The sequence below is a fragment of the Platalea leucorodia genome, assembly GCF_965183815.1.
Source record: "Platalea leucorodia genome assembly, chromosome: Z".
NCBI lineage: Eukaryota > Metazoa > Chordata > Aves > Pelecaniformes > Threskiornithidae > Platalea > Platalea leucorodia.
This window is the reverse complement of record NC_138858.1, coordinates 62,741,026-62,764,840: the sequence shown is the minus strand read 5'-3', so window position 1 is coordinate 62,764,840 and position 23,815 is coordinate 62,741,026. Positions and strand designations below refer to the sequence as shown.

The following is a 23,815-nucleotide window of genomic DNA, read 5'->3' as shown; positions in this document are numbered from 1 at the left end:
TTTAGTTTCCCAGAGACAGAATAATTAAATGAAAGTCATAAGAGTAATTACTGTAATAATATTGGTAATGAATGATTCTCAGTATGAAGTTATTCGTTATCATGTTTCATATCATAAAATGCTGTGTTCACACATTCTTCTTTAGCTGAGGTAGTTTTCCTCTGACATCAGCATAATAATGAATAATTTTACACCACTATGTAGTCCTTGCAGATTCACTCCTTTGTTGAATGCTTCTGCACAGTTAGACCTCAATTCAGGAAACCATTTAACCATTTACCTAAATCCTTCGGCTTACTATGTGCTTAATTCTAAAGCATCAGCTTAATTGCTGTTTTGAACAGAGCTGCTTATAGAACAGAGGACCTTAATAGTCACATATTTGTAACCTTTTGGGAACTTTGGAGCTACTGTGTCAGGATGTATTTTTTACATCAGTCATAGCTATGATTTAAATAAAGAATAAATACTCAGACCATTCTGTAATCTAACAAAAGATCTCGTAACACATATATAAGTGCATTTAAATGCCTGAGTTAAAACATGACAAGGTGTGGGTAAGTGGGAAAATGCACTAAAAAGCTGAAGATGCTTGCTCATTAACAGAAGTAGTTCATAAACAACGGCAAAATAACTGATGAAATGGAAAAAAAACAGTTAAACAGCTTGATTCAGCAACTCAGCAAAAACAGTCTAACACCTTAGCAAAAGGCAGTAGTTTTTTGTCAGCTTATTTCTGTCTGTAATCCAAGGAACTCTTAATGGTTTTTAAAGGATTTGGGAGGTTCAGGCTACTTTGTTTCTTTGATGTAAAAGCTAAAGTAGAGAGATACATTACTATACTTAAGGTAGTGTCTTATAAATCAAAACTTATTGATAATATATTTAAAACCAGGATTTCTATTTCATTTGACATATTTAATGTACAAAATAATTAAGATATTTTTCACTTCATTGATGAAGGGAAAAGTTAGGGAAACAAAGCAAATGACCTCCAGCTGTTCAGCATGTTGTCTGCAAGTTTGGTGAACACCAAAGCCTTAAATTGCCTTATGCTCCTGGGAGCTTGGAAGGCATAATTTAGGAGATTTTTCATTTGAGGGAAGGGAGTGGAGGTCTCTATAGATGTTTCTTGCCATGTGGTAGGAAAAAGCAGGTGTAAACCAGGTTTGATTACATTTGCTTCACTGTAAAAATTCTTGCAACGCATCTTTGAGCATAGATAACCTCTCAACAGCCTTAGAGAGCAAGCTTGAGCAGTAGAAGCGTGTTACTAAACAAATGACCATCTGATTATGAAGTGTGCATCCCTAAAAGCACAGGACAAGCTGAGCAACATAAAAGTCTAAGATACCTGTAAAGTGCATTAAAAGACTTTTCAGTTGCATTATCTTTGTTATGAGTCAGAATGTACAAAATGAAAGGACAAATCTTGAGGTCTGCATTCTGTTTCAGTCCATCCTTAGCTAACCTTGTATTGCAGACAGTTGAAGACTAGGCAACCTTCATTTGTCTAGGCTTTTTTATGTGGCAGCCTCCTTGGAGAGCTGGTGAGATGCATTTAAATAGATTTTAATGTATTCTTTTATATAAGTGTTTATCTTGATTAAGATTATGAGCTGGGATAATGGAAATCAAGATTTACTTTTTCTCCAATGAGTAAATTTGTCTCCACAAAAGAATCTTGTCTCTGAGGGGCTGATGAGGTGCAGTCTTGCCTCTGACTGTTACAGGTAGCAAAGGTGAAAATGTTCAATTGATGAACATTTGAGGACTACTGCATTTGGTTAGACACGTTATCAGCTGTGTCATTTCTTATCACTCTTCTTCTAAACAATGCAGCGTCATAGATTATAAATTACTTTCTTAGCTATGAAGTTCATGGTACCAATTGTATCTCTGCTAGAAATTGTCAGGTGTCAGGCTCAGAAATGCAGAGGAGCAGGTAGTTTTCCATTTGGCAACCAAGCTGTACAACTCAGTGTCCACAGGCTGTAGTACACCAAATTCCACAGGTTTCCAGGCGTTCAAAAATTGATCAAGTGATGAAGAAATATCCATCATTCTCTGTTAAGCACAAAGAGCCTGAACCTCTAGCTATGCAAAAGATTAGTGGCCATTGTGAGAATATGCTGGGGAGGGATGACTATGAAGGTATTTAGTGTAGTCTAAACATCTTCCATTGGCCAGTGTTGGGAGTATTTTGTTGGCCTTGATGGCAATTTGCTCTGGCCCAGGATGACTGCTCTTGTTGCTTTCAACAAGATAGTAGATGCTCTGTAACTGGGATTTTGCCCACACAATTGATCTAAGTTGTATGTGCTGTCTCTTTAGCCTCAGATTATGTGTTTACACCCCAACTATGTGCTTAAGCTACGAACACTTCATTGTTGAGTTTTAGGGTTTGTTTTGTTTCTTTATTGCTAAAGTAGTACTTAAGTAAGAATGAAAGGAAGAAATCGTTTGTATGCTCAGTAACTCATTTTAACATCTAAGGAATGATGCAAAGGCATCCCGGTAGACAAAAACGGTTCTTGCCAGACCTGTGCAGTCCCTTCCTCACACCTGTCTTCTGGTGTCTTCATAATAAGTAGGAAGAAGGGAGGGCAGGGGAAGAAACCTTTGGTTTAATTTGTCTGTGATATTCTCTACTTCTTATCTTAAACCTTAGTGTCTGTACTTTTAAAAATAGTTACTGTTTTATGCAGACAAGATCATCATTCAGTTGTGAATGAAGTGATTTCACTACAGGTTGAAGATTAGAATTCATTTAAAATTAATTTGGAAACACTTTTAGGAAAATGCAATAGGGAAATTAAGAGAATAGCTTCGGTTTTACCTCTATGAAATTTCTGATTGATCTGAGAGCAATGCGGGGGTTTTTTTCCCCATTTTTCTCCTGAATGAATATTTTACACATGCATATAAAAGTAAATGAGAAGGTTTTGCACCTTTTATCAGTTCAAGCTGTATTTATACATATTGAAAATGTCTTCCTGTCACTCTTGAAATAAGAATTCCAAAACCCCGTAATAGGAACCATATTATAGGAGCTTCATTATTTGAAAAGGTGCGGGGCGGGGGGGGGGGGGGAGCTAATAATATAAAAGCTGCATTGAATACCACCATTTGTTGATCTCATTCAGTTTAAAAAAATTGTTGCCCATCAGATTGTGATCTTTGTAATGTCTTAGGTGTTTTACAGGCTAATTGGCAGTTTATAGTGCAAAGCTTTTCAGATCATGTTTGTAAACAGAGAAACCTATTTGGATCAGGACCCTATCTATCTCGTTCATATGATATACAAAGCTTAAGACAAATTTCTCTAGGTGAAAAAACATTTTAAGTCCTATTGTTCAGAGACAATGTGTATCAAGATTAAACCTGATGGGAAATTTTATAGTCTATGTGTTATAAGTCTTCAGAATAAATTACAGGAATGAAAAGAAAAAATTTCTAACATTAATAATAGCTGTGCTACTTGGTGCTGCTGCAGTCTGTAATCTAAAACTCTGGTGGTTCTTCTTTTGCTAGTTTGCCTAGCATAAGAGAGAGACTAATATGGAAGCGTAACAGGAACAAGGTTAAATTATTAGATTTCTCCATAGAACTTTCTCTAAAACGCCGTTTCTGTGTCAGGAAGGGAAATATTTTTCCTATGGGTCTCTTAAATAAACCCAAGGCAATTGTGTAGCAAGAAATAAATGCAGTGATTGAAGCCTGCTTTCCTGATAGCAAATTATCTGCAAATATATTTATGCACTTGTTAGCTATTCTAACTTTGTTTTTACATGAACAAGTTCTATTAGCTTTTGAGAATGTGTTTGAATATATAGGTTATTCATGTTAATAGGAAGTCATGGTTTGATACTGAAATTTCTTGTTATGTTTCTGGGTCTGTCTGTGTGGGTCTGTCTGTGTGCGTCTTTGATTGTTTTGGTTTGTTTTTTTTTTTTTTCTCAGGCTATTTTATATTACATCTGGATTCATTCCTTTTAGTTGCAGGATGTGGACTATTACCATAGCTTATTAAAACATACACAGTTTATTGAACATAAAAATACTGTGAAACAGCTTGAGGATTAGTTTCATTTTATACACTTAATATTGGGAAATTAAAAGGTAGATTTTACAGTTACAGGTTATTATGATGTCTGAGTCTTCAAATTACAATTTGATCACAAAATATTTTAAATTGTTTGTTGACAGATTGAGAGATTAATAATAAACATCTATAGCTTAATGTCAGAGAAAAACATTTCTGATGCAACGTCAAGTGTAGGTGTATATGCAACAGCTAGGCACTTTTACCAAAATATATGTTTCTTCTAAAATACTGCCCATATCTCTGCTTTTAATATATTAGTGGGAAAATAAATTTGTGAAGCTGGCTTGTGTTACATACACTTCCTCGTGGAAACAGACTGCAGTTTATCTCTCTTATTCAGTGTGCAGGTCAACATGCTTGTTGGGCAAATGTTCTTTTCTTTCATTTTGTGAGTGTGAGAAGCAAGACCTTTCTGCAGATAGGGCATTGTTCTCCATATCCATTAACAGATGTCAGCACATGCCTCGGGCAGGGTTAGCAAATACCAGTCACAGAATCACATTCCATCAAAGCTGATAGACTGTGTCTTCTGGGTTAGACACAGGGTCAACACATGTTGTTAGAGTCCAGTTCAGACTCTTTAGTAATACTCCTACCTGTGGGGGGTTTTTATTATTATTTTGGTTTGGTTTTCAAGAATTTAAACTCTGAATAGGTTATTTTCTCCCCAGTGCGTCTGATAGCAAAGTGTGTGTTAGTACAGCAGAGATCAGGTAAGACTTTCTTGCTTTTTTAAGAAAGGTAGATAAGCTAATGAATCAGCAAACAGCAGTTTTTCTGGTGTAGGCCAGAGGTAGCTGAGGTAGGTTTTGTATTTTCAAGCAAAAGCATGGAATAAAAGATGAAGCTGACGTCTTGTCTGGTGTTAGTGTCTAAAGTAGACAAACGGAGAGTCATGCGTGGATGGTATTGATGACCACGTTTGAAAATATGTGAGTAGTAATTACGAGATCTCCTCATTCCACCTCAGATAAAGTGGGATAAATGTTGCCAGTGAACTCCAGAGTAGTACTAACGTGAACACAAGTAATGAGCTTGTGTCCATAAATCAATTTATCAAAGAGACTGGCTTCAGTCCAGACATTTTGGATTCACAGTGTGGATAGAGGCTCCACACACAAATCTTAGGCTGCCTTTAGTATCTGGCTTGGTGTGGTACCTTTCAGATTATGTTACTAGGGTCTTCAATGCTAAAGTTTGTCCTGTAAGTCTAAGGGATGCCTTTGACAGAATAGTAACTCTTCGTTTACCTTCCCCTCCCTCATTCTCTCTTCATCCATCTCTGCAAGTTAAATCCCCACAGCAATGGAAAATCAATAGCCAGGTAGAGTCTGTAGTCATGGGGATTAAAGCTATCAGAGCTGGGATAGCTGAGAATGAAAGCCTGACCTCTTTGGGAGCAATGCTGTGGCATGTTGTACCCTTTTGTCACCCTTATCATCCACAGCACGGCTGTCACTGAAGCCCCCAAGATGCAATGAGTGCTTTGCTTCAGAAGTTGCAGCAAAAGAGAAATGCTGAGAGATCAGGTGAAAGTCATGTGTGCCAGCTTTGAAAAATTTTACAAATGCAGAGTCTGAGGAAACAGTTTTAATAAACAGAATGAAAAATGTCCAGCTCATTGATTAGGAGGTGCAGAATGATGGGAACTTAAGTGGGTGAGGGTGTTGCAGTACTTGAGAATCTCTGGAGTACTCAGATTTATAGGCGGAAAATAAATGTTGATTTGTTTATTCCCTCCCTCCCTCATATCTACTCAGCAAAGAGCAATTAGTTTCTGTTTTTTAATGTTTGCATTATCATTGAACATATATCTTTCTGCAGTGCCAGCTATAAAAAGTCAATACAGGACCCAGCTGTACAAATAAACACAGTTATGAGTGTAAGGGGGAAATTATTAACAGTAAGCAAAGTAAACACATTTTTGCAGAATTTACTTTTTAAAGAGCTTTTAAAAACATAAAAATAAATAAAAGATGTGTCTATACTTTAAATTCAATGTCATTGTTAACTGTTACAATGCAACTGAAATTTTTGTTCAGCAATAGAATCAGAAAAAAGGGTATTGCAGGTCTCTCAGGTTAATAGAATTAACACAACATATGTCATTCAAAGAACTCCTACATTTTAAATGGGATATATCCCTTTCCCATTCAAACCTACTCTTTTCCTCCTGTGTTTAGCAATCTTTTTTGCCATGATTCTGCTAATAGAAGATTCCTCCTTCTGAATGTAGACTTTCTTTGTTTTGCAGAGGATGTGTTTTCAGTCAAGGCACATTAGGAAGTTTTCAACAATCAGGTTTTATTGGAAAAAAAAAAAAAAGTGGACTGTTGTGGTTTTTCTTTCTCCCAGAAAGTTAAAGACTTTTACCAGACTGGTTTTGAGGAGGTTTCTTGGTTCTGGAAGTTAAGAGAATTAAAAGGTTGTAAGTGGTCATCTGCAGGATAGCTGTAAACTTCGATAGCATGGAAAAAGTGAAGTTTGAGAAAGTGAAGCTGGAACAGTTATTTTACCAGTGTTGTAAACCTTGGCTTGTCCTATCTAAGGACAGTTTCCAGATCAATTGCTTATGCAGGGGTAAGTGCTTCTGACATTTCAAAAGGTCTAGGTTTTGTATCGGCACAGAATAAAAATTATTACCATGAATTTGGTATTTTTTGGTGAATTTCTTCTGTTCTGGCCAAACGTTCTTTGACTCTTCAGAGCTACTCAGTGCTTAGTGAGTTCTTTTCTTTAAAAATCTAAACGCTAGCTCAAACTGATTTGTTTCATGTTTCTTCCCATGTTCTAGTCCCTATACTAGATCACTTGTTTGTCTCATTTAAATAGGCAGTATGAAGTACCAGTTACAATCGTAAATGGTCAGAGTCCTGTTATTTAACAGGATAAAACCCCAGCGCTCCAAATAGAAAGGCACAATGTCTCTCTTGTACCGTTGGCTGATAAGAAGGGGTAAAGGTATGAGATTCTCCAGGGAGACAAGCCATGTAAAACTGATGCTTTTTCTCATCAAGTCCAGCTTTATGCAGCTCTGTTCTTTCTGATTTTCATTTGTTTGGGGTTTTTGCTTTTGGACCCATCCAAGTAGTGTGAAAAATTTGCCAGATGAGAGGGACATAGCAGGAATAAAACGGGAAGGTAGATCTCAGACGGATGCATGTGAAGTGAAACGCAGGGAGATAGTTCACCTCTTTCAAGAAATGGCATAGGCTATTGCAGCCGGTTGTGAAACAGTAATTTGAAGTCTGATGAAGTCTTTCAAGTGCAGGAGCCTGATTCTCCTCAGCTGTGTAATTGTGATGGAAGGGAGCCAGCCAAAGGCCGAAACCTGGGTGCAACCTTTTGGGAGGCTTGTTCCGGCAGAATGGGTGGGAGAGTAAAATGAAGGTTACAAATAATAAGTTTCTCTGCCTGATTGATAATGAACTAGTAATAAGTGGCCTTATTATAGTAATAATTTTCCCATGGAAGCCCTACAATTGCAGAGAAGCTTTAGCTGAGTGTGTGTGACCACATCTTATTTTGATCAGCTGTAGCACAGCAAAGCTGTGTAATTATCATAATCTAACAATTAGCCTGGCATCCTTTCCCAGTGTTTAATTACTCCAATAAATGGTAATTGAATAGAGGACTTAATGACAAGAGAATAAGTTTCTTTCTGCATTGTGTACTTAACTTGCGGTCTTTCCTAGGCATAATTTTTGAATACTGTTTTTCTGAACAGCAGCCTTGATTAGTTGTTTCTCTTTTTTCTTTTGTCAGTCAGTATTTTGCTTCCTACGTCGTGTTTTCTTATGGTGTTTTGAACTTGTCATAACTTGTGAAACTGTAACCTAAGGACTAAAAGGTCATAGACAGCTCCTTTATATTACAGGGGTTTTTGTTTGCTTGCTCAGAGTAGCAATATCCTGCTAGAGATCTAAAATGTCACTGGCTTGCTACTGTTAGGAAACCCACTTCTCTTAGCATCTGGAAAATGTTGAATTTTCTTTTGGTTTGAATAGAGCTAAAATTAAAATAGCTCTTTGATTACTTCATTGTTTGTGTATCAGAATCATTGTTGATGTCAGCAGAGCTATGGGAACAGAGTTTATTAAATGTTGTGACAAAACCAGTAAAAAGAGCAGAAAAGCATTAAAGAGGTTATTTTTGCGTCGCACAGAAATAACATCTTTGAAATTATCTGCAGTAAAATGGTACTTAATCCCACAACCCCTCAGATAATTAACAACCACAAGATTTCTCCCATCACACATAACAGCTTTAAGTTAGTTGAAATGAGGGGGCTTGGACTGTCTAAAAGAATAACAAGGCACAAGTTACCCTGCTATGTTCCAGTCATAGCATGTGAGTAGACCTTGGGATGGTCTAATGCACTACACTTGCCACCTAAACAGAGGTAAAAGCTGTAAGCAATCTCAGTAGTGTGGAATGGTAAATAACTGACATAATCACATCCTAAGAGCAATTAAAATGTTGTCCTCTTTTTTAAAGAATGTTAACATTTTCCAGAAAATGTTTGGGGTTTCTGTATTATTGCATATACAAGTACCTACTTTGTGCTCATCTCTCTATTATTAATAGTTTAAGCAAATAGTTTCATAACTAGCTAACAGAAATAAACTTAATTTGCAACCTATTTCTCTAATTTTCCAGTTGACACTTTTCCCGTGTCTCGCACATTTGTAAGAGATGTTCCTTAATCTACTGGTGGTTCAGCCTTTCTTGGGATACTTATGGGATCTTCTCACCTGGCTACTTTTTTCACTTCTCTCTGAGACCTTTCTGTCTCCCTTAAATTTAGTTAAAACTGACTTAGTGGCCGTGAAAGTAAAAAGGAGGAGCTCAGTGACCAGCAGTTATGGGGACACATGTGCTGCTAACAGAAGCCTTTTTTCCTTAGGAAACAGAACAAATAATTTTTTGCTGTGCCGTTTCTGAAGAGCTATGGGTAATTATGATTTGTATTTACCCCAAGAATAAATCGATACAGTAAATTTTGTTGATGTTGCTTTGCATTTCAGATTATCATTTGACAGCAAGGCAACTGGTGTAAGGCATTCAGCAGTGGCACTGTCCTTTGTGCATTGGTGTTGCAGGCTCCAGGCAGCAGAATTGGGGCCATTTGCATCTGATCCCTTCTGATGCCAGACCAAAGACCAGAATTTCATAATGCATTGTTAGGGCAGTTTTTTGAAGTCTTTTCTGGTTCACAATGAAGCCTTGCCACATACGTTTGATGGAACAGACTCCAAATAAAGCAAGGTTGACATAATACAAGGAAAATTTTCCAGTACACTTATCTTGAAGTAGAGCATCTGGTGTGTCAGTTTTACAGGAAGTGTGATAGAATATAACTAGTAAGATTTGTATGGGAAGCAACAAGCAGAAGCTATTGCAATTTTTTATCTATCTAAATGATAATGGGCAATTAGTGTTATTTGTGCTGTTCTTAAACTGGATTTTTATAGTGTTTATTCCAAGAAAGAAAAGAAGAATGAAACAAAAAACAAACAACCAAACCTGTTGTTGCATTCTAAATATCTGTTTAAATAAATTGTCACTTGTTTCAGTGACCAGCAAAGTTATTAAATTGAAGACAAGCCACATATGCTTCAGAACTTAAAGTTACGAAGAGAAACATGCACAAAGACGTGTACTTTCACTTGCGTTAATGGATAAACAGCATACAGAAGGCATTAATTACTTTAAAAATGTTTTGCTAGTCTTGTGTTTCTGTGGTTAAAATTACCATGAAGTTCTTTCTCTGCATCCTGAATACCTGGGAATTTAATCAGTGGCACTTAAGCACAGAAACATTCATATGACTGTCTTTGCTGGAAGCAGTATGCAAGTTTTGTGTAGCAAGCTGACGTTTGTTGGTTATGGACATGTTTAGGTTTAGAAGCTACTTAACTATCTATCTCTGTCTTCAAAATGGCTTTTATAGCCCTACTGCCTAATAGCTAGCTTTGTAGTATGCAAGTTTCCAAGACACTGTTTGAATGCCACCTGACACAAAACAAAGGTTAATTATGTTTGAAGAATAGTTGTGTTTTACTGTGTGTAAGCCAGAGTGCACAGAGACAAATGACATTATTTGCAAGAAGGTTTATAGATCCTGTCAGAGTTTTGAAGAAGCCTTTTTGGTTGGTTTCTACCACAACACAATGTTCTGTTTTGCAAAATCTAGATAGGACTGGATTCTTTCTGGTAGTGGGATTTATATAAAGATCCTGATTACTGTGTGGTTCCAGAAGGGCATGGGAGTGCAGGTGAGGATCTGCCAGAACAGGATGAAGACGTAACTCAGAAGAGGAAAGGTACATCAGCAGCATTACTAGAGAGTGTAGGAAAGCAAGCTTTGTATTCTGACCAGGACTGGAAAAAGGGACAAACTTATTAAACCTTAAATGCAGTCAACAGAACATCTGCTATTCCTGTTCTCTCTACAAATACATCTGTTAACAGATTCCACCTTCCCTTTACATGTTGTGTTCCTCGACATATGTAGGTGGCTAACATTGATAAATACTTTCATTTGAAGTGGAACTTTTTTTTCACTCTAATATGTGACATTACACTACTAATAAGAGGTTTTCCGCTTGTAAATGTTAAGTGTTTTCCTCTCGGATGTGGTTTAAAATTCTTGGAAATGTGTTTCCGAAGTGTTTCCTTTAATAGCTTTGAGGAATCTGAGCTGATGAATTTTTTGTGAGTTACTCATGGCCATCCCTTGCCTTTCTGTTCAGGTCAGTGGCCTTTGTGTTTCCTCTTAGAGAAGGTAAATACAACACACTGCCTTATAGCTGGAGAAAAGAGAATGGTCTCAGTTCATTCCAAGAGGCACGCTGGAGATGTTTTAGTCTCTTTTGGAAAAATAAAATTAGTTCTACATATCTTCGGTACACATGCTGAGGTTTTGATTACTGACTTCTTTAAGTTACTACAATAGGGGAAATAAATACCTGCTTTCTGTTTCTTAGATGGCTAATAACCTCTTTTCAGTATTACTGTTACTATATGGTGTGAAGAGACTTGGCTCAGAGCTGCTTGATAAAATACCTTGGTACACGTTTTCCCTGGAGCAGGTTCACTGCTGTGCCAGCAATATTGGCTAAAGGCCAGTTTAGATCGCTTAAAATCTGCACCATCTTCTTCCGTTTTTAAACGCATGGCTATGGCGAATGACTGTGGAATGAAAATACTGAGAGCACAGGGGAGTGAGGAGGGAAGGACACTGGGATAAAAAGGACTTGGTTGTGTGCTTCACCCTCAGAGCTGCTTTGCAGGCAGCGCTTGCTTCTTACTTTCCATGTGTTTGACAGGCAAGGGTGTGCTGGGGCAAGTGAAGACACTAAACTGCTTCAGCACTTAGGGAAGCAGAAATAAGAATGAATCTACTAAAATACCAGTGATTAAAGAGGACGGTTGTGTTGTGGTTTTGTTTGTTTAACCAAGAATACAGTAGGCGACTTTGCCAAAAGGGAGTCAGGTGAGCTCTTTGTGTGCAGTATTGGGTAGAACAGCTCACTGGTGCAGATTACAAGTTTGATTTCATTGCTAACGCGGATTTAAGGTGTGATCACAACTTTAGTTGTCTGTATCATCTCCATTATCATAGACTGTGTGGTGGATTCTTCCCTTCAAATTCAGCTATTTACAGTACAGACTCTGGGAAATGTCTGTTTAGACTCTCCTTTTGGTTAAAGGAGAGAAATAGCTACTTCTGGAGCGTGATCCATCTCATTCCAGTGTAACTTGGGCCTAAACAGGCCACATGAATTGGACTCAAGAAGTTCCTATTTCTCTCCATTGACTTAAAGAGAATGTAGAGAAGCAGTTCACATAAGGTTATTTGTGTTGTAAACAAGTTTAATATTAAGGAGACCGCTCTCATCCTCAATGTCTACAATTACATAAGTGTACTTCTGAAAGCATATAGTTTCTGTAACAAAACATAATTGGGCATTATTGTGAAGGCACAGGTTGATATGAGAGGTAATCTTGAGAATCCCTTGAGAAAACTGCATTGTCTGTCACCTGCATGGTTTAAAAAAAGCGTACACACACAAACACACACACATACACATGTATAAATACATACCCATTTTTACTTACTAAAACTGTAATTTAAAAAGAAAAATAGAGATATCATTGCCAGAATGTGGCTTTCCTATAACATTTCATAACATTTGTAAGATACTGTTTTTCATTACCTGTAAGAAAAGGCGTACCGTTAACTGATACAGAGAACAGGCACCAATTTGAAAACAATACATTTTTGTATATGTGTTAAGACAGTATCTGTTCAGGTGGCAGGTTTTGAAAGCACTGGAGTACAAAAATATATTTTTAACTAATGATATAGATAAATGTAAATTCTCCTGGAAGAACTGTGGTTCAGAGCGGCTTTTCCATGTTACAGAATGGAACTGTGAGGCTGTGCACTGGCTGAAATTATAGAGATACATCATGCTTTGATGCATGTTCAGTTTTTCCCCTTTAAAAAGCTATTTTATTGAAGTTAAATTATTGTAGGGATATGAAAAGGTGTAGTTTGCTCTGAATTTATCCTTGGAGGGCCAGCAGATCATTGCTTTTTCTCTGAAATTAGATAGAAGGATCCAGATGGCAGATTTCAAGCCCATCAGGTGTTTAAAATATGCCCCTCAGCTAAAAAGAAGTATTATAGTTAAATCTGTCATGGCCTTTTTATTGCTCTGTGGTACACTTGACAAGTGCAGCCGTGAAAGAGAGAAGCTACAAGTAGCCCAGTCAGCCTGAAATGGAGTAGGTCAGTGGTTGGTTTCTTTGGCTGCCCCTGGGAGTTTGATAGACGTACAGACCTGTTTTATGGTATCATTAAATCCATCACGGTATAAGCTCCCATGGAGGCAGTGAATTTGTTCCCATAGTTTCTTCCAGATACTATGGTAGGCATTAGAGAAGTAATGTAAGTGAAACATGGAGGGCAGAAAAAAGGACACCCTCCCCACCCCCAACAAAACAAGAATCTCACATCTCTAAGGAGTCCTCGGTAATAATAATAGTAATAATAAAGTGCATCTGGGCTGGTGCCTTGCGCTACCTTTCTCCGCTGGCACTCGTTCAGAACTGTCACATTAGGCTGAGTGCTGATAATTTGTATCCCAGAATCCTTTTATCTGAACAGAGCAATGTCTCCACTGTGTGTTTTTGGCAAAGGAGATGCACTGCTTTGCAAATATCTTTAAAAAGCAATACAGGCTTTTCTTTGCATCTTGACAAACTGCTGCTAATCATGAAGAAAGAGTAAACCTGTTTGTGCTCTTGTAGTAACTATAAGTACTTGCAGTCAAATTGGCTTTCAGCACAGGGGTGATTACTGCCTGATTCAGAGAAGAGGATATGTTTGCGTTATTTATTTGCACGCATATGTAGATGTTTATGTAGACACTGATTCGGGGAGGCTGATACAGTTCTGGCTTATTTGCTTCTTCTTGCCTCTTTCTCCAATTAAAAAAAAAAAAAACAACAAACCCACAACCAAATAAAGCAGGCACTTTGTTTGTTCATTCAATAAACCATAGGGAAAGATTGCTTATAACTTGGTGTGCGTTAGCAACAGAAGAGAGCAAAAGCTTTATCCAGAAGGTCATATGATCATAGTCCTGCATAAGCAGTCTCTGATAGCTCTGGTGAATCGTAAGGGTTATTTTTGAGACTGAATGTGCATGGCTGGAGTGAAATGAAGTGCCATTAGTGATGTCCCTTTTATGAGAATGTTACCCTGCAACAAGGTCATCATGAGTTAACTGTGCTTATGTCTGAACTCTTCCTGTGATTTCAGATTCCAGCGGGGCGACTACCACATTGATGTCTGCATCAATGACTACCTGGATGTGTTCTGCCCTCACTATGAAGACTCAGTGCCGGAAGATAAGACCGAACGCTACGTTCTGTACATGGTGAACTTTGATGGCTACAGCTCCTGCGATCACACCTCCAAAGGATTCAAGAGGTGGGAGTGTAATCGGCCGCATTCCCCGAATGGACCGTTGAAGTTCTCAGAAAAGTTCCAGCTCTTCACTCCCTTCTCACTAGGATTTGAGTTCAGGCCAGGCCGGGAATATTTCTACATCTGTAAGTATATAGAGATTTACCACTGTTGCACAGCAGGTGCAAGAAACCCAGCTAATTTTTCACCTATGCTCTGTGGAAATACAGAGGGCCAAATGGTATATAATGCAGATGTCTTACAGTGAATGCAGGCTTCACTATCCCCAGATACATTAGCTAGGAATCTAGCTAGTGAAAATGAGATTAAATCACAGCTTCTTTTCTCACATGAAATAGCATGTCAGCCTGTTCACTGAACTGTGGCTGACTTTTAAAGCAGAATGCACTATTCTGTTTATTCCAGCACTCTGAGGTCGAGGAGGAGGGGGCAAGAAGGGTAGGATGGAAGCTGTCCCCAAATATGAGGAAAAATAATTAATCCTTTGCATGTGAAATTCCTGGATTTTCTTATTTGCTCAGATTAAATACTCTTGTCTCTGTAATATTTATCACCAAAGGAAGGTGAGCTCTGTGTAGTTTGTAAGTGGTATGGCTGCTGCTGTCAGTAGTCCATCAGTATTTAAAGTTGTAATTTCTTAGGGTAAATACTCCTAGTGTCAAGCCAAGTGGCTCCTTTTTTCTTCCTTCTTTTTTTTTTTCACCCTTTTTCTTGGACAAGCTGTTTCCATCAGCATGGGCGATGTGGGGTGCCATGGGAGCAGGCAGCAAGCAGGGGAGTGTGAATGGGCTCACACACCTTCACGCCTGCTCCCTGAAGCAATGGGGAGCACCCTCCCAGAGCTCTGCGCTCTCCTCCATGGAAGCCTGCATAGGGGCTACTCAAGGCACTCAGAGGAGATGCAGGATAACATTTGGGGCTAAGGAAGTAAAAACATCAGGAGGTTAAAAACCAGTGAGTTAAGTAAACTGATTCCCTGACCTCACTGTGTAGTTAATACTGCTTCAGATGTCTCGTTTGTTTAATCCTCCAACAAAGATCTTATTCCATCAATTTGTTTTGTACCTGAGTCTTCCACTCCTAACAAGTTTTGACTGCTCCAGCAATATTTTTTTTTTCTGTTTTTAGTGCTAGAGGGTTGAAAGCTTTAGACAGACTGTAGATCCCAATAAATATTGTCTTCGTATGTGTAGCTGGCCTTTCTACTATGAAACAGTCACTCCACCTCATTTCACCAGAGAAACTGAGTATGTATGATTCTTATTTTTCAGCCTCATTTCTTCAGCATTGAGATTTTTCTTTTCCCTTTCTAAACCTACAGGGAAATACATTCCTAGTGGATAGTTTTCCTTTCATGTCTTTTTCTTCCAGCAAATAAAAACCTCTAATGAGTGGTGGTTCAGCATCAGAAGAACAGTGCCTTGTTCTTGAGCTGAAGCACGGTAATAATACTAAAAATAATTTCAAAAAGCAAACTGTAATGTTACTTAAAACTGTTTTTTAATATGGTAATGAGAAATCATGTAAAGATATCAGAGTTAAGCGGATAATGTTCTAAGATAAATAAATCAACTGTGTAGGCCCAGTCCTACTCCTGTCACTCACAAAAGCTTCCCATTAACTTCAGCAGGAGTTTTGTGTCATTCAAAACTCTGATACCAGGCTCCCTCAGAGGATTTTTGGTGGGGTTTTTTTGTTTTTGTTTTTGTTTTAATTCAGTTCCTGAGCATCATCAGTAAAACAAGCAGGAATACTTAAGCGAAGGAATCCTTCACTCTGCTGAGGACAGTAACAAGGTTGGCATTGCAGCAGTTGCAGGGAAGTTAACAGTTAAATGCAGACCTCCTCAGGGGAGAGTTTCAATCCTGGAATGTTTTTCTCTTAGCTTGTGCTGAAGAAACAAGATGGTGAAATGTTGTTCCTTGTTTCCTCATAAAAATTGTAAATAGTCCAGGCTATGGAGACCGCCTTTGTTACCATTCTGTATCTGCATGTTAAAGAAATTACTGCTTTGCCAGGGAAGGTTTCCTTTCCTCAGCAGATCTGAAACCTCTGCCCTCTCTGCAGGAGAGGAGGAAGGCTGACTACGTAGCATCAGTCTGGTATGTTATATTTAAGGGTTACAAAACGTGTCATGTAGTCTAGACCTCTGGAATGACAGAAATATTAAGTGGTTGGTTAGGTATTTAGCTTAATTAGTCTCTGGTGCTTTTTCAAAAATCTTTTCAGTTTACCTTTTAAGGATGCGACTTGCTTCTCTTGCTTCCATTATTTCCAGAAAATGCAATAATTTGAGAACAATCATTTTCTCTTTTTCAGAACTGTTGCTTTTGAAAATGCCACTTTTCTTTGTTATGCCATTGCCTTCATATGTTGCTCAGATGAACTGGAATCTCCCTCCTTTGCTTGTTCATTCTAGGAAAATACAAGGAAAAAAAAAATCTATCTTTCTGATGTCAAATTTACATTGAAGAAGTGAATTCAGCATTACAGACATGCAATCAACAAGTACTGATTGAGTTAACTTTTGACAGAAGAAAAGGTTATTTAATATTTACAGAGGAATTAACTTTTATTTGGTTAGGAAGTGCGCAGTGGGGGCTGGAGAAAGTAAATAATAGATCATGACCTGAAGTCTCAATTTTTACTTAGTTCTTAGCAGGTGCTCACCTCAGGTTAGTGGATGTTAGCCTGAAAATAGAGAAAATAGTATTACTACTGAAACAGAAGAAGATTGAATATAGAGAAAGCAGAAACTAAATACTTAGTGGTATGACAGTGATTTTATTGTCCTTCAGAAGGGAACATAACTTTGGGTGTGCAGGGTAAGGTGGGGTGCTGTGCAAGAGGAGTTGAACACAAAAGCAAGGAAGTGGAAAAAAACAAGATCCTAAAATGTATAATGTTATATAAATATACAATTCAAAATGAGGGTATCGTTTTCATTGCTTTAACTTAATTATGGGTGTTTTATTTTTATTAATGTGCTAAGTATTGAATAAAATACCAGTAACGACTTGGCAAATATACATCAGAGCTGTTGCAATAAAAAAAATTAAGACACAACTGGAACCAGACTGGTACAGGTTACTGCAGAATCCTGACTGCAGTTTCTGAACCAAGCTCCTGTGTCAATGTAAGCTAGACCACATTGCTCTTTTCTTGAAAGCAATGTATCATTGGTGTAGTGTCAGAAGTTGTACTAATATTAAGCTGTAGCATTTGCTTTTCTCTGAGCAATCAGTCCAGTTATTCCATCAAAGAATTCAGTATTTGACATGATTTATCCTTAAGAAATCTATGCTGTTTTTATCATCTTATCCTCCAAGATTTTATATGTATTGTTTATTTAGTCATTTGATCACTGTGAATATTGTCATTTATATATGCTTACACCCTTTTCCTAGAAAGACAAGGTAGGTTTGCTCTTCTTCACAGTCCTCTCACTGCTCTCCTCTTCTCTGCAAGATCTTGAGGGTTTTTGCAAGCAGTTAGCAGGCTTTACATGTAATGTATCTAAACATAAGTGGTTCTTTCTCCATTCTTATTGAGAAAAGAGCTCCTTTTATCTTTTAAAAATCCTATTGTCTTACCTGTGTTTTATTTGTGTAGCCTTTTTTGTTACTGTGTCTTTCTAATTTTATCTCATGCATGTGTTTTTCTGATTTTATTTCAAAATCCTTATGCTGTTTCTTTGTATCACCTTTAATGATGTGTCATCATCACTGTATCTTTGTTGTCACCATTTATCTGCATGAAGCTTCTGATTGTCAATTCAGGAAGCTTTTGTTGTAACCATATTGCTCCTGACCACACCAGGATAGTATGCTTTTACAATTTGAATTTAATTATGGTTACAAATAATATTTTTTTAATTGTTCTTAAAATGTGATTAAATTAAGAAACTGAGTTTGTAAAGCTGTGCTTAGAATTGTACATACACTTCTTAATAACATCCAGCTCTCCTGTACTCCTTTTCCTCATAAAATAGATTCTCATGTAACCTGCTAGTACCTGTTCCCTTGATTTTCTTAATGTTTGCCTTTGTTCCCCATCATCCTTGTTTGTTGGCACAAATTCCTTCTTTTCCTGAAATTTCTGACTCTTATCTCCTGAGGGCTTTTATTCAAATGACATTGAACCCTGATGGTCTTAGCTGATGCTTCTATAGGAGAACTTGTGATTTTCATAATTTCGAATATAAAATTGTCTCTCTTCTGTTAGCTTGTTCCATCTCTGTGACTGGAAGTTGTCCTCACCATGTTCCAAAAACTGTGGAACTGTTTGAATCCTGCTGTCATTTTTTTCTAACAGCTGCCAGGTAGTTGGACCATCTCTCTGCAACCATCTGCACACCTCTGTAGGCTTCTCTGATTCAAAAGATCTTAAGGAAAAAACAGTAGTAGAAAAAAGTGTTTATAATACCTCTACTTCTTTTTGTCTTACTTTTGCCTATTAATTAGGTAGTTAGCTTGTCTTATTAATAAGGTCTCTAGTTGAACTCTTGTTGAGCTGGTAACAGTCTCTGGTGACAGTTAAGCTGAACTTACTTACCCTCTCTTCTCCCTTCTGCCATGTTTTATGTGTGTGTGGTTAAGTGTTTAGTGTTTGTGCTATTATTTGTCTTTATTTTCTCCTGCAGTCCTCTAGCAGTTTCTCTGTCCTGTGCAATTTCATGTTTCATAATTTTTGGGAGGGTTGCTGACTTTTTGTCTTGGTGGTGGTGGTGGTGGTAGTCGTAAGGATTTTTTGTTATTAATGAGGAATTATTGACAAAGTTTAGAAGTCTTAACTCACAAGGAGGAACTGTACATATCCCTATAAAAATCAGCAGTTAGCATAGGAAGGGCATTGTCCCCTTTTTTTGAAAATGAACACAAAGCTTTCCATGACTAAGAACCTGGAATAGCTTCCCAGGTTGCCAGCTTGGCTATTATTTTTTTAGGATTGGTTTCGGTATAGCAAGAATTAAGAAAGGGTACTTCGTAGAGGCAAGCTTGAATAGCCTGTGATCCTATATGGGAGAAAACTACTGAGAAATCTTTACACTGTAGTTTATTAACAGTTACTTGGTATTTTTCATGAGCTCAAAGAAAGGTATTAAACAGCTGCATAGCGCTCATTGCTCTTGCTCAAGCACCAGCTTAATATTAGTGTAGATCAATGTTTTGCATGAACAGGCACATCTCACTGTAAGATGATTATTTGATGTAGGGATCTCCGCATGTTTGCCGGAGGTTTAGTTTGATGTAATGGGAGCACAAAACAGAAAGACTGTGAACTGTAATCTTGACCTATCAGAAAAGGTAAATGTGAGTCCCCCAAAAAAACTCTTCTCTCTCTTTTTTTCATCCTGTTACAGACCTGGAAATCCTGCTTTTTCAGAACCAGTTGGTGTTGTGAGCACAGCAGTTTACACCTCTGACTGTAGGTCTGCTGGTAGGAGGTGCTGTCTGAGGGCATAAGTATAGTATTTCTCAGGTTTTGAGTCTGACTTATTTGAGGAAATTCCTGCTGGAAAAGGAGATAATGTAAAGAAAGCAATGTGAGTACTCAGTCGCATCCTGGAGAGTATTAGAATCAATTAAGGGTTACTGTAGATAGTTTAGCTAATGGTTAGGTTGTTTTGTTGTTAGGTTTTTTTTTTTTTTTTTTTTTTTTTCTGAGGAAGTCAGCTGTTACTTTTGTTATTGTATCCCAGCTAGGGTAGCATAGTAATATTTAACTAGTAATACTCTAGAAACACTCTCCCCCCCCCCCCCCCCCCCCCCCCCGCCCCGCCTTCATCCAACGCTTAAAATATATGGTTTCTCTGTAAGCAGTCATACTGGTAATGACAAATCTCTTAGCCAGCAAACTGACCTTGGCATAAATGGCAAATTATACCATCTTGGAAATGCCAAGAAAGGACAGTGGACATTTTATCTATGCATTTACCAATGTAAATGTAAACACACTGTCAGCCTGATTTTAAAGTTGCCTTTATGTAAAGGAGAATTGCTCCTTGATGTTCACCAATGCACCTAATGCTGATTCTTCTTCAGAACGTCCTTACAGTTGTGGGGAACAAATTGGTTTCCATTTTAATGGCAATACTCTATTTCTGGGAGTTTCTGTTCTTCTATTTGTAGTTACAATAAAGACTGGACATCTCTTGCAATCACCCATTGTGTACCTTGTGTATCTGCTTGTTCAGGCAGTTGGTCGTTTTGTACACTTCTAATGCTGCTTGTCTCACAAAGTCCTTGGCTAAATCTCTATTTAGCTTCTTGACCAATACCCCTGATAGCTTTTTCTGTAGGAGAAAGTAAGACTATCCATACATGAAAACAGATTATTTCGCTTTTTCCACTGAACACAGTCTGCAATTGTATGAGAAGATCTTTCAGCAAAACCCTTATTTGGGTGGGTTTTTTCTCTCATATCAATAACTTATATGCTGTAAAAGGCCTGGTTTGGGTATTTTCCCTCCTTGAATCTGTCAATACTGGGACTCAAAGTCAAAGATTTGGCTTGGTGCAAAGTTTGGACTTCAGCTTTACAGAGTTGTGCGAGCTGTAGAGAAATGAGTAGAGCAGATTGATGGTAAGTCTTGTCATGCCATACTCAGCTTATACTGGGGGCAGTGGAGTCACTGTATTTACTGAATAGGCTAAACCTTTATTAAAAATTTTTTCTACTAGTGGAAATGGTTGACTTAAGTAGCAGATATTTTGCTTTGAAAGTGCAGACTGGATTTGTCTTTCAGCAAGTGAAAAAAGTCTGTCTATCTTCAATTTGACAGATGTTAGTTAATGCAGGTACTGCTGGTGTTTGTGTTTTCTCATTGCTTTTTGAAGACATGAGGTCAGAAGATCCTTTTTGGAACTCTCTCCAGACATCCTGGTTTGCACCAAAAGCTAAAAAAATGAAGGTTAACTAAAGAATGGTATTAAAGGATGCTGAGAGAATTACAAACATTTTTAGTGTGTTAATTGCACTTTTCTTTTGGGGAAACATTGTTTATTGCCAGGTCCCCCATTAACTTCCAATCAAGATCTGATCAGCATAAACACTGACGCTGCTTTGACAGCAATGGGCTCAGATATACCACTCTACTAAGAATCCTGCTTTGATAGCTGGTTTACCAGAATCACTCAAGATGTTCTGAATGAAATCAAAGCAATTGAAAGGGTTTGATGAATGTGTACTTTAAAAAATTTTTTGTGTGATAACATTAGACAAACAAGGAAGGTGAGCTTTAAAAGGGAATTCATGCTTAGCCTAGTGTGTAGATTAAAGGACTAGTTTCTGTTAGAAAGCATCAGAAGAATTAAGTGCTGGTCCTGCTAAAAAGAAAGCAGAAACAATCACCGACGTCTAACAGATTTTGACGTTGGTAGTGTTCTTAGAATCCTCAAAGGGAGTGTTAAAAGCTGTTGAATAATTTGGGACTCGGGAGAAATCCATATAAGAAAATGAACAGAGAACCCACGGAAGTGCTGGTCTCTATTGTTTGAGTTTTTCAAAGGGAATGAATGTCTTTCAGGTAACAAGTTGAAAGAAGATAATTTGGATTTATGTGCTTCAAAAATTCAAGTGCCATTAAGATCCTGATAGCAGCAGAAATATAAAAGAGGGGAGGATATACTATATATCTTTCACTTTGAAAGCTGTCTCATGAGCATATTGTATAAGGTCTTCACCTCTGTAGGAAGACCAGTGACTTGTGTTGCTTTCTACTGAAGTACTGATTTTGGACATTGGAAGAAAGAGGGAGTGCCCACAGACAGAAAGGATGAGGGATAGGTTTTTCCTTCCTCTGTCTTTTTTTCTTTCTGATCTCACATGCTCGATGAAGGCCTGTTCATTTTGTAGGAAAATGAAGCATGTATTGAATGTTGTTATGTGATCATCAAATCACAAACATTCAAAAGATAGATCGGTTAAACCTTGAATAAAAGACCTCCGAGGAGCATTAGGAACTAGATAAGGCCATATGTGACACACCTGCCTTAAGGGAAATGGTGACTAGATGTTCCATACTGGTGGCTATGGATTAGTCTAATTTTTAACATTTGTGATTCTTGTAAAAATCCCATTGCAACTTTCTAAAAAGTATTTAAATTCCAATGTTCTGCTGGAAGTACAGTTGAATGAATTGCTCACAGCCCTTTAAATCCTGATGGACCATTCATCATTCCTTGCTTTAAATCAGTTTTGGTGTTCAACAGGTACAACTTAACATCTCAGAGGTGGCTGCACTTTGGAGGGGAGGATCTTTGCAGTGGTACTTTACTGGGTTGTTATGAGATTAATAAGGGGAAGCATGTAGATTCCTTGGATGAAAGAACTCATAGAAGTGGAGAGTATTATTAATAATTATCTGAGGACTTATAACTCTGTAACAGTGTTCTAATTTTATTTCTGAGCAAACTGAAACCTGTTTAATGAGCTGTTGTATTGGAAGTATGCGTTTTGTAACATGGAGCAGATGCCAACAGAAACGGAAATAACATAGCAGTGACAGTTGGAATAACAGTGTTGTACTTCATTGCTTCCATGTCATCAGCATGTTAGTCTCTCTGTTCCTCAGACTAACTCACCAAGGCAGCACTTTCTCTGCTGATACTGTCTATGTGTCATGATACAAACCGAGTATATATGCATGCCTGCAACCAATAGACCGAAACCAAACTCCCTCAATGAAAAAATGCTTCCACATGCTGAGCAACTGGCTGATGATCTTGTTCCTTAAGTTAATATTCAACATTCAACTCCATATTTTCATAAATGCTTGGATTTGAAAGAAGTAAATTTGTTTCTAAGCTACCTAACCCTCTGATATTAGAGGAGGCTGTAAAATAAGAGAATGTTACGGAATTCTCAATAACTTTTTTCTTTTTATTCCCCAGTAATGTGTACTATGCAGACAAGGTGGCTAAGACTCTGGGCTCAAAATGGCACATGCAGTTAATACTCCAATCTCCAAGACCTTTGGCAAGTCAATATAAATCATGTAGAATAAGCTTTTTCACAGAGTATTCGGAAATGCGTAGAAGTGCTTTATTCTGAAAAATAACAGAAAAATCTTTTCAGACTTCCAAATGTTTCCACTTTCCCTCAGGAAAGCAGTAGGTCATCCTCAGGTCTACATTATTGGCCAAATGAGATTTTTACTGCCTCTAAAATCTCCCTGGCTTCCCTTTTATATCATAGATATTTAATATTTAAAGTATCAAGTGGTATAGCCAGCTAGATACAGCACTGCTTTAGGGAATTAAGAATGGCTTGAAGGTGTATCAGAATCACACTCGTGCCATACCTCTGTGCACAAAAGTAACCAGGCTCCTGATGATGGATATAGGGAATAACGTTGCTGTTGCTGTTCTTCTGGGGGTAAAACGATCTTAATTATTTGAAGGATAATCAGAATGGCAGTATATTAATCAATTCAAAGAGCCCTGACAATTCAGTCGTCGTGGTGTTCAAAATGTGTTCAGGGAAAAATACACCAGAACAGCTTAACATACATTATGTTTTAAGAGTTGTAGGTGGGGATTTTGTGAAGATATGAGCTTGGATTTCTTCTCACGTGTTTTTTGACACATCAGCTTTTAGTAATACTGGGTCATCTTCCTGTATCCTGATGCCTGTACCGTTAAAAATTGTATGCGGACCACTTCTCTCTAATATTTTAGGGTTTTGCAGAAGACGTTCAGCTG

The 23,815-nt window shown here is 37.7% G+C and overlaps 1 protein-coding gene across 2 annotated transcripts in view; it reads left to right on the top strand.

Moving 5' to 3' along the window:
- Positions 1-23,815, top strand: part of EFNA5 (ephrin A5) — a gene marked incomplete at its 3' end in the record, with an annotated part of 205,179 nt that overhangs the window by 156,892 nt on the left and 24,472 nt on the right. For both annotated transcript variants that reach the window (XM_082335807.1, XM_082335806.1), the window contains exon 2: positions 13,944-14,236. In XM_082335807.1, coding sequence (XP_082191933.1) covers positions 13,944-14,236 — 293 coding nt within the window. The remainder of the gene's footprint in view (positions 1-13,943; positions 14,237-23,815) is intronic.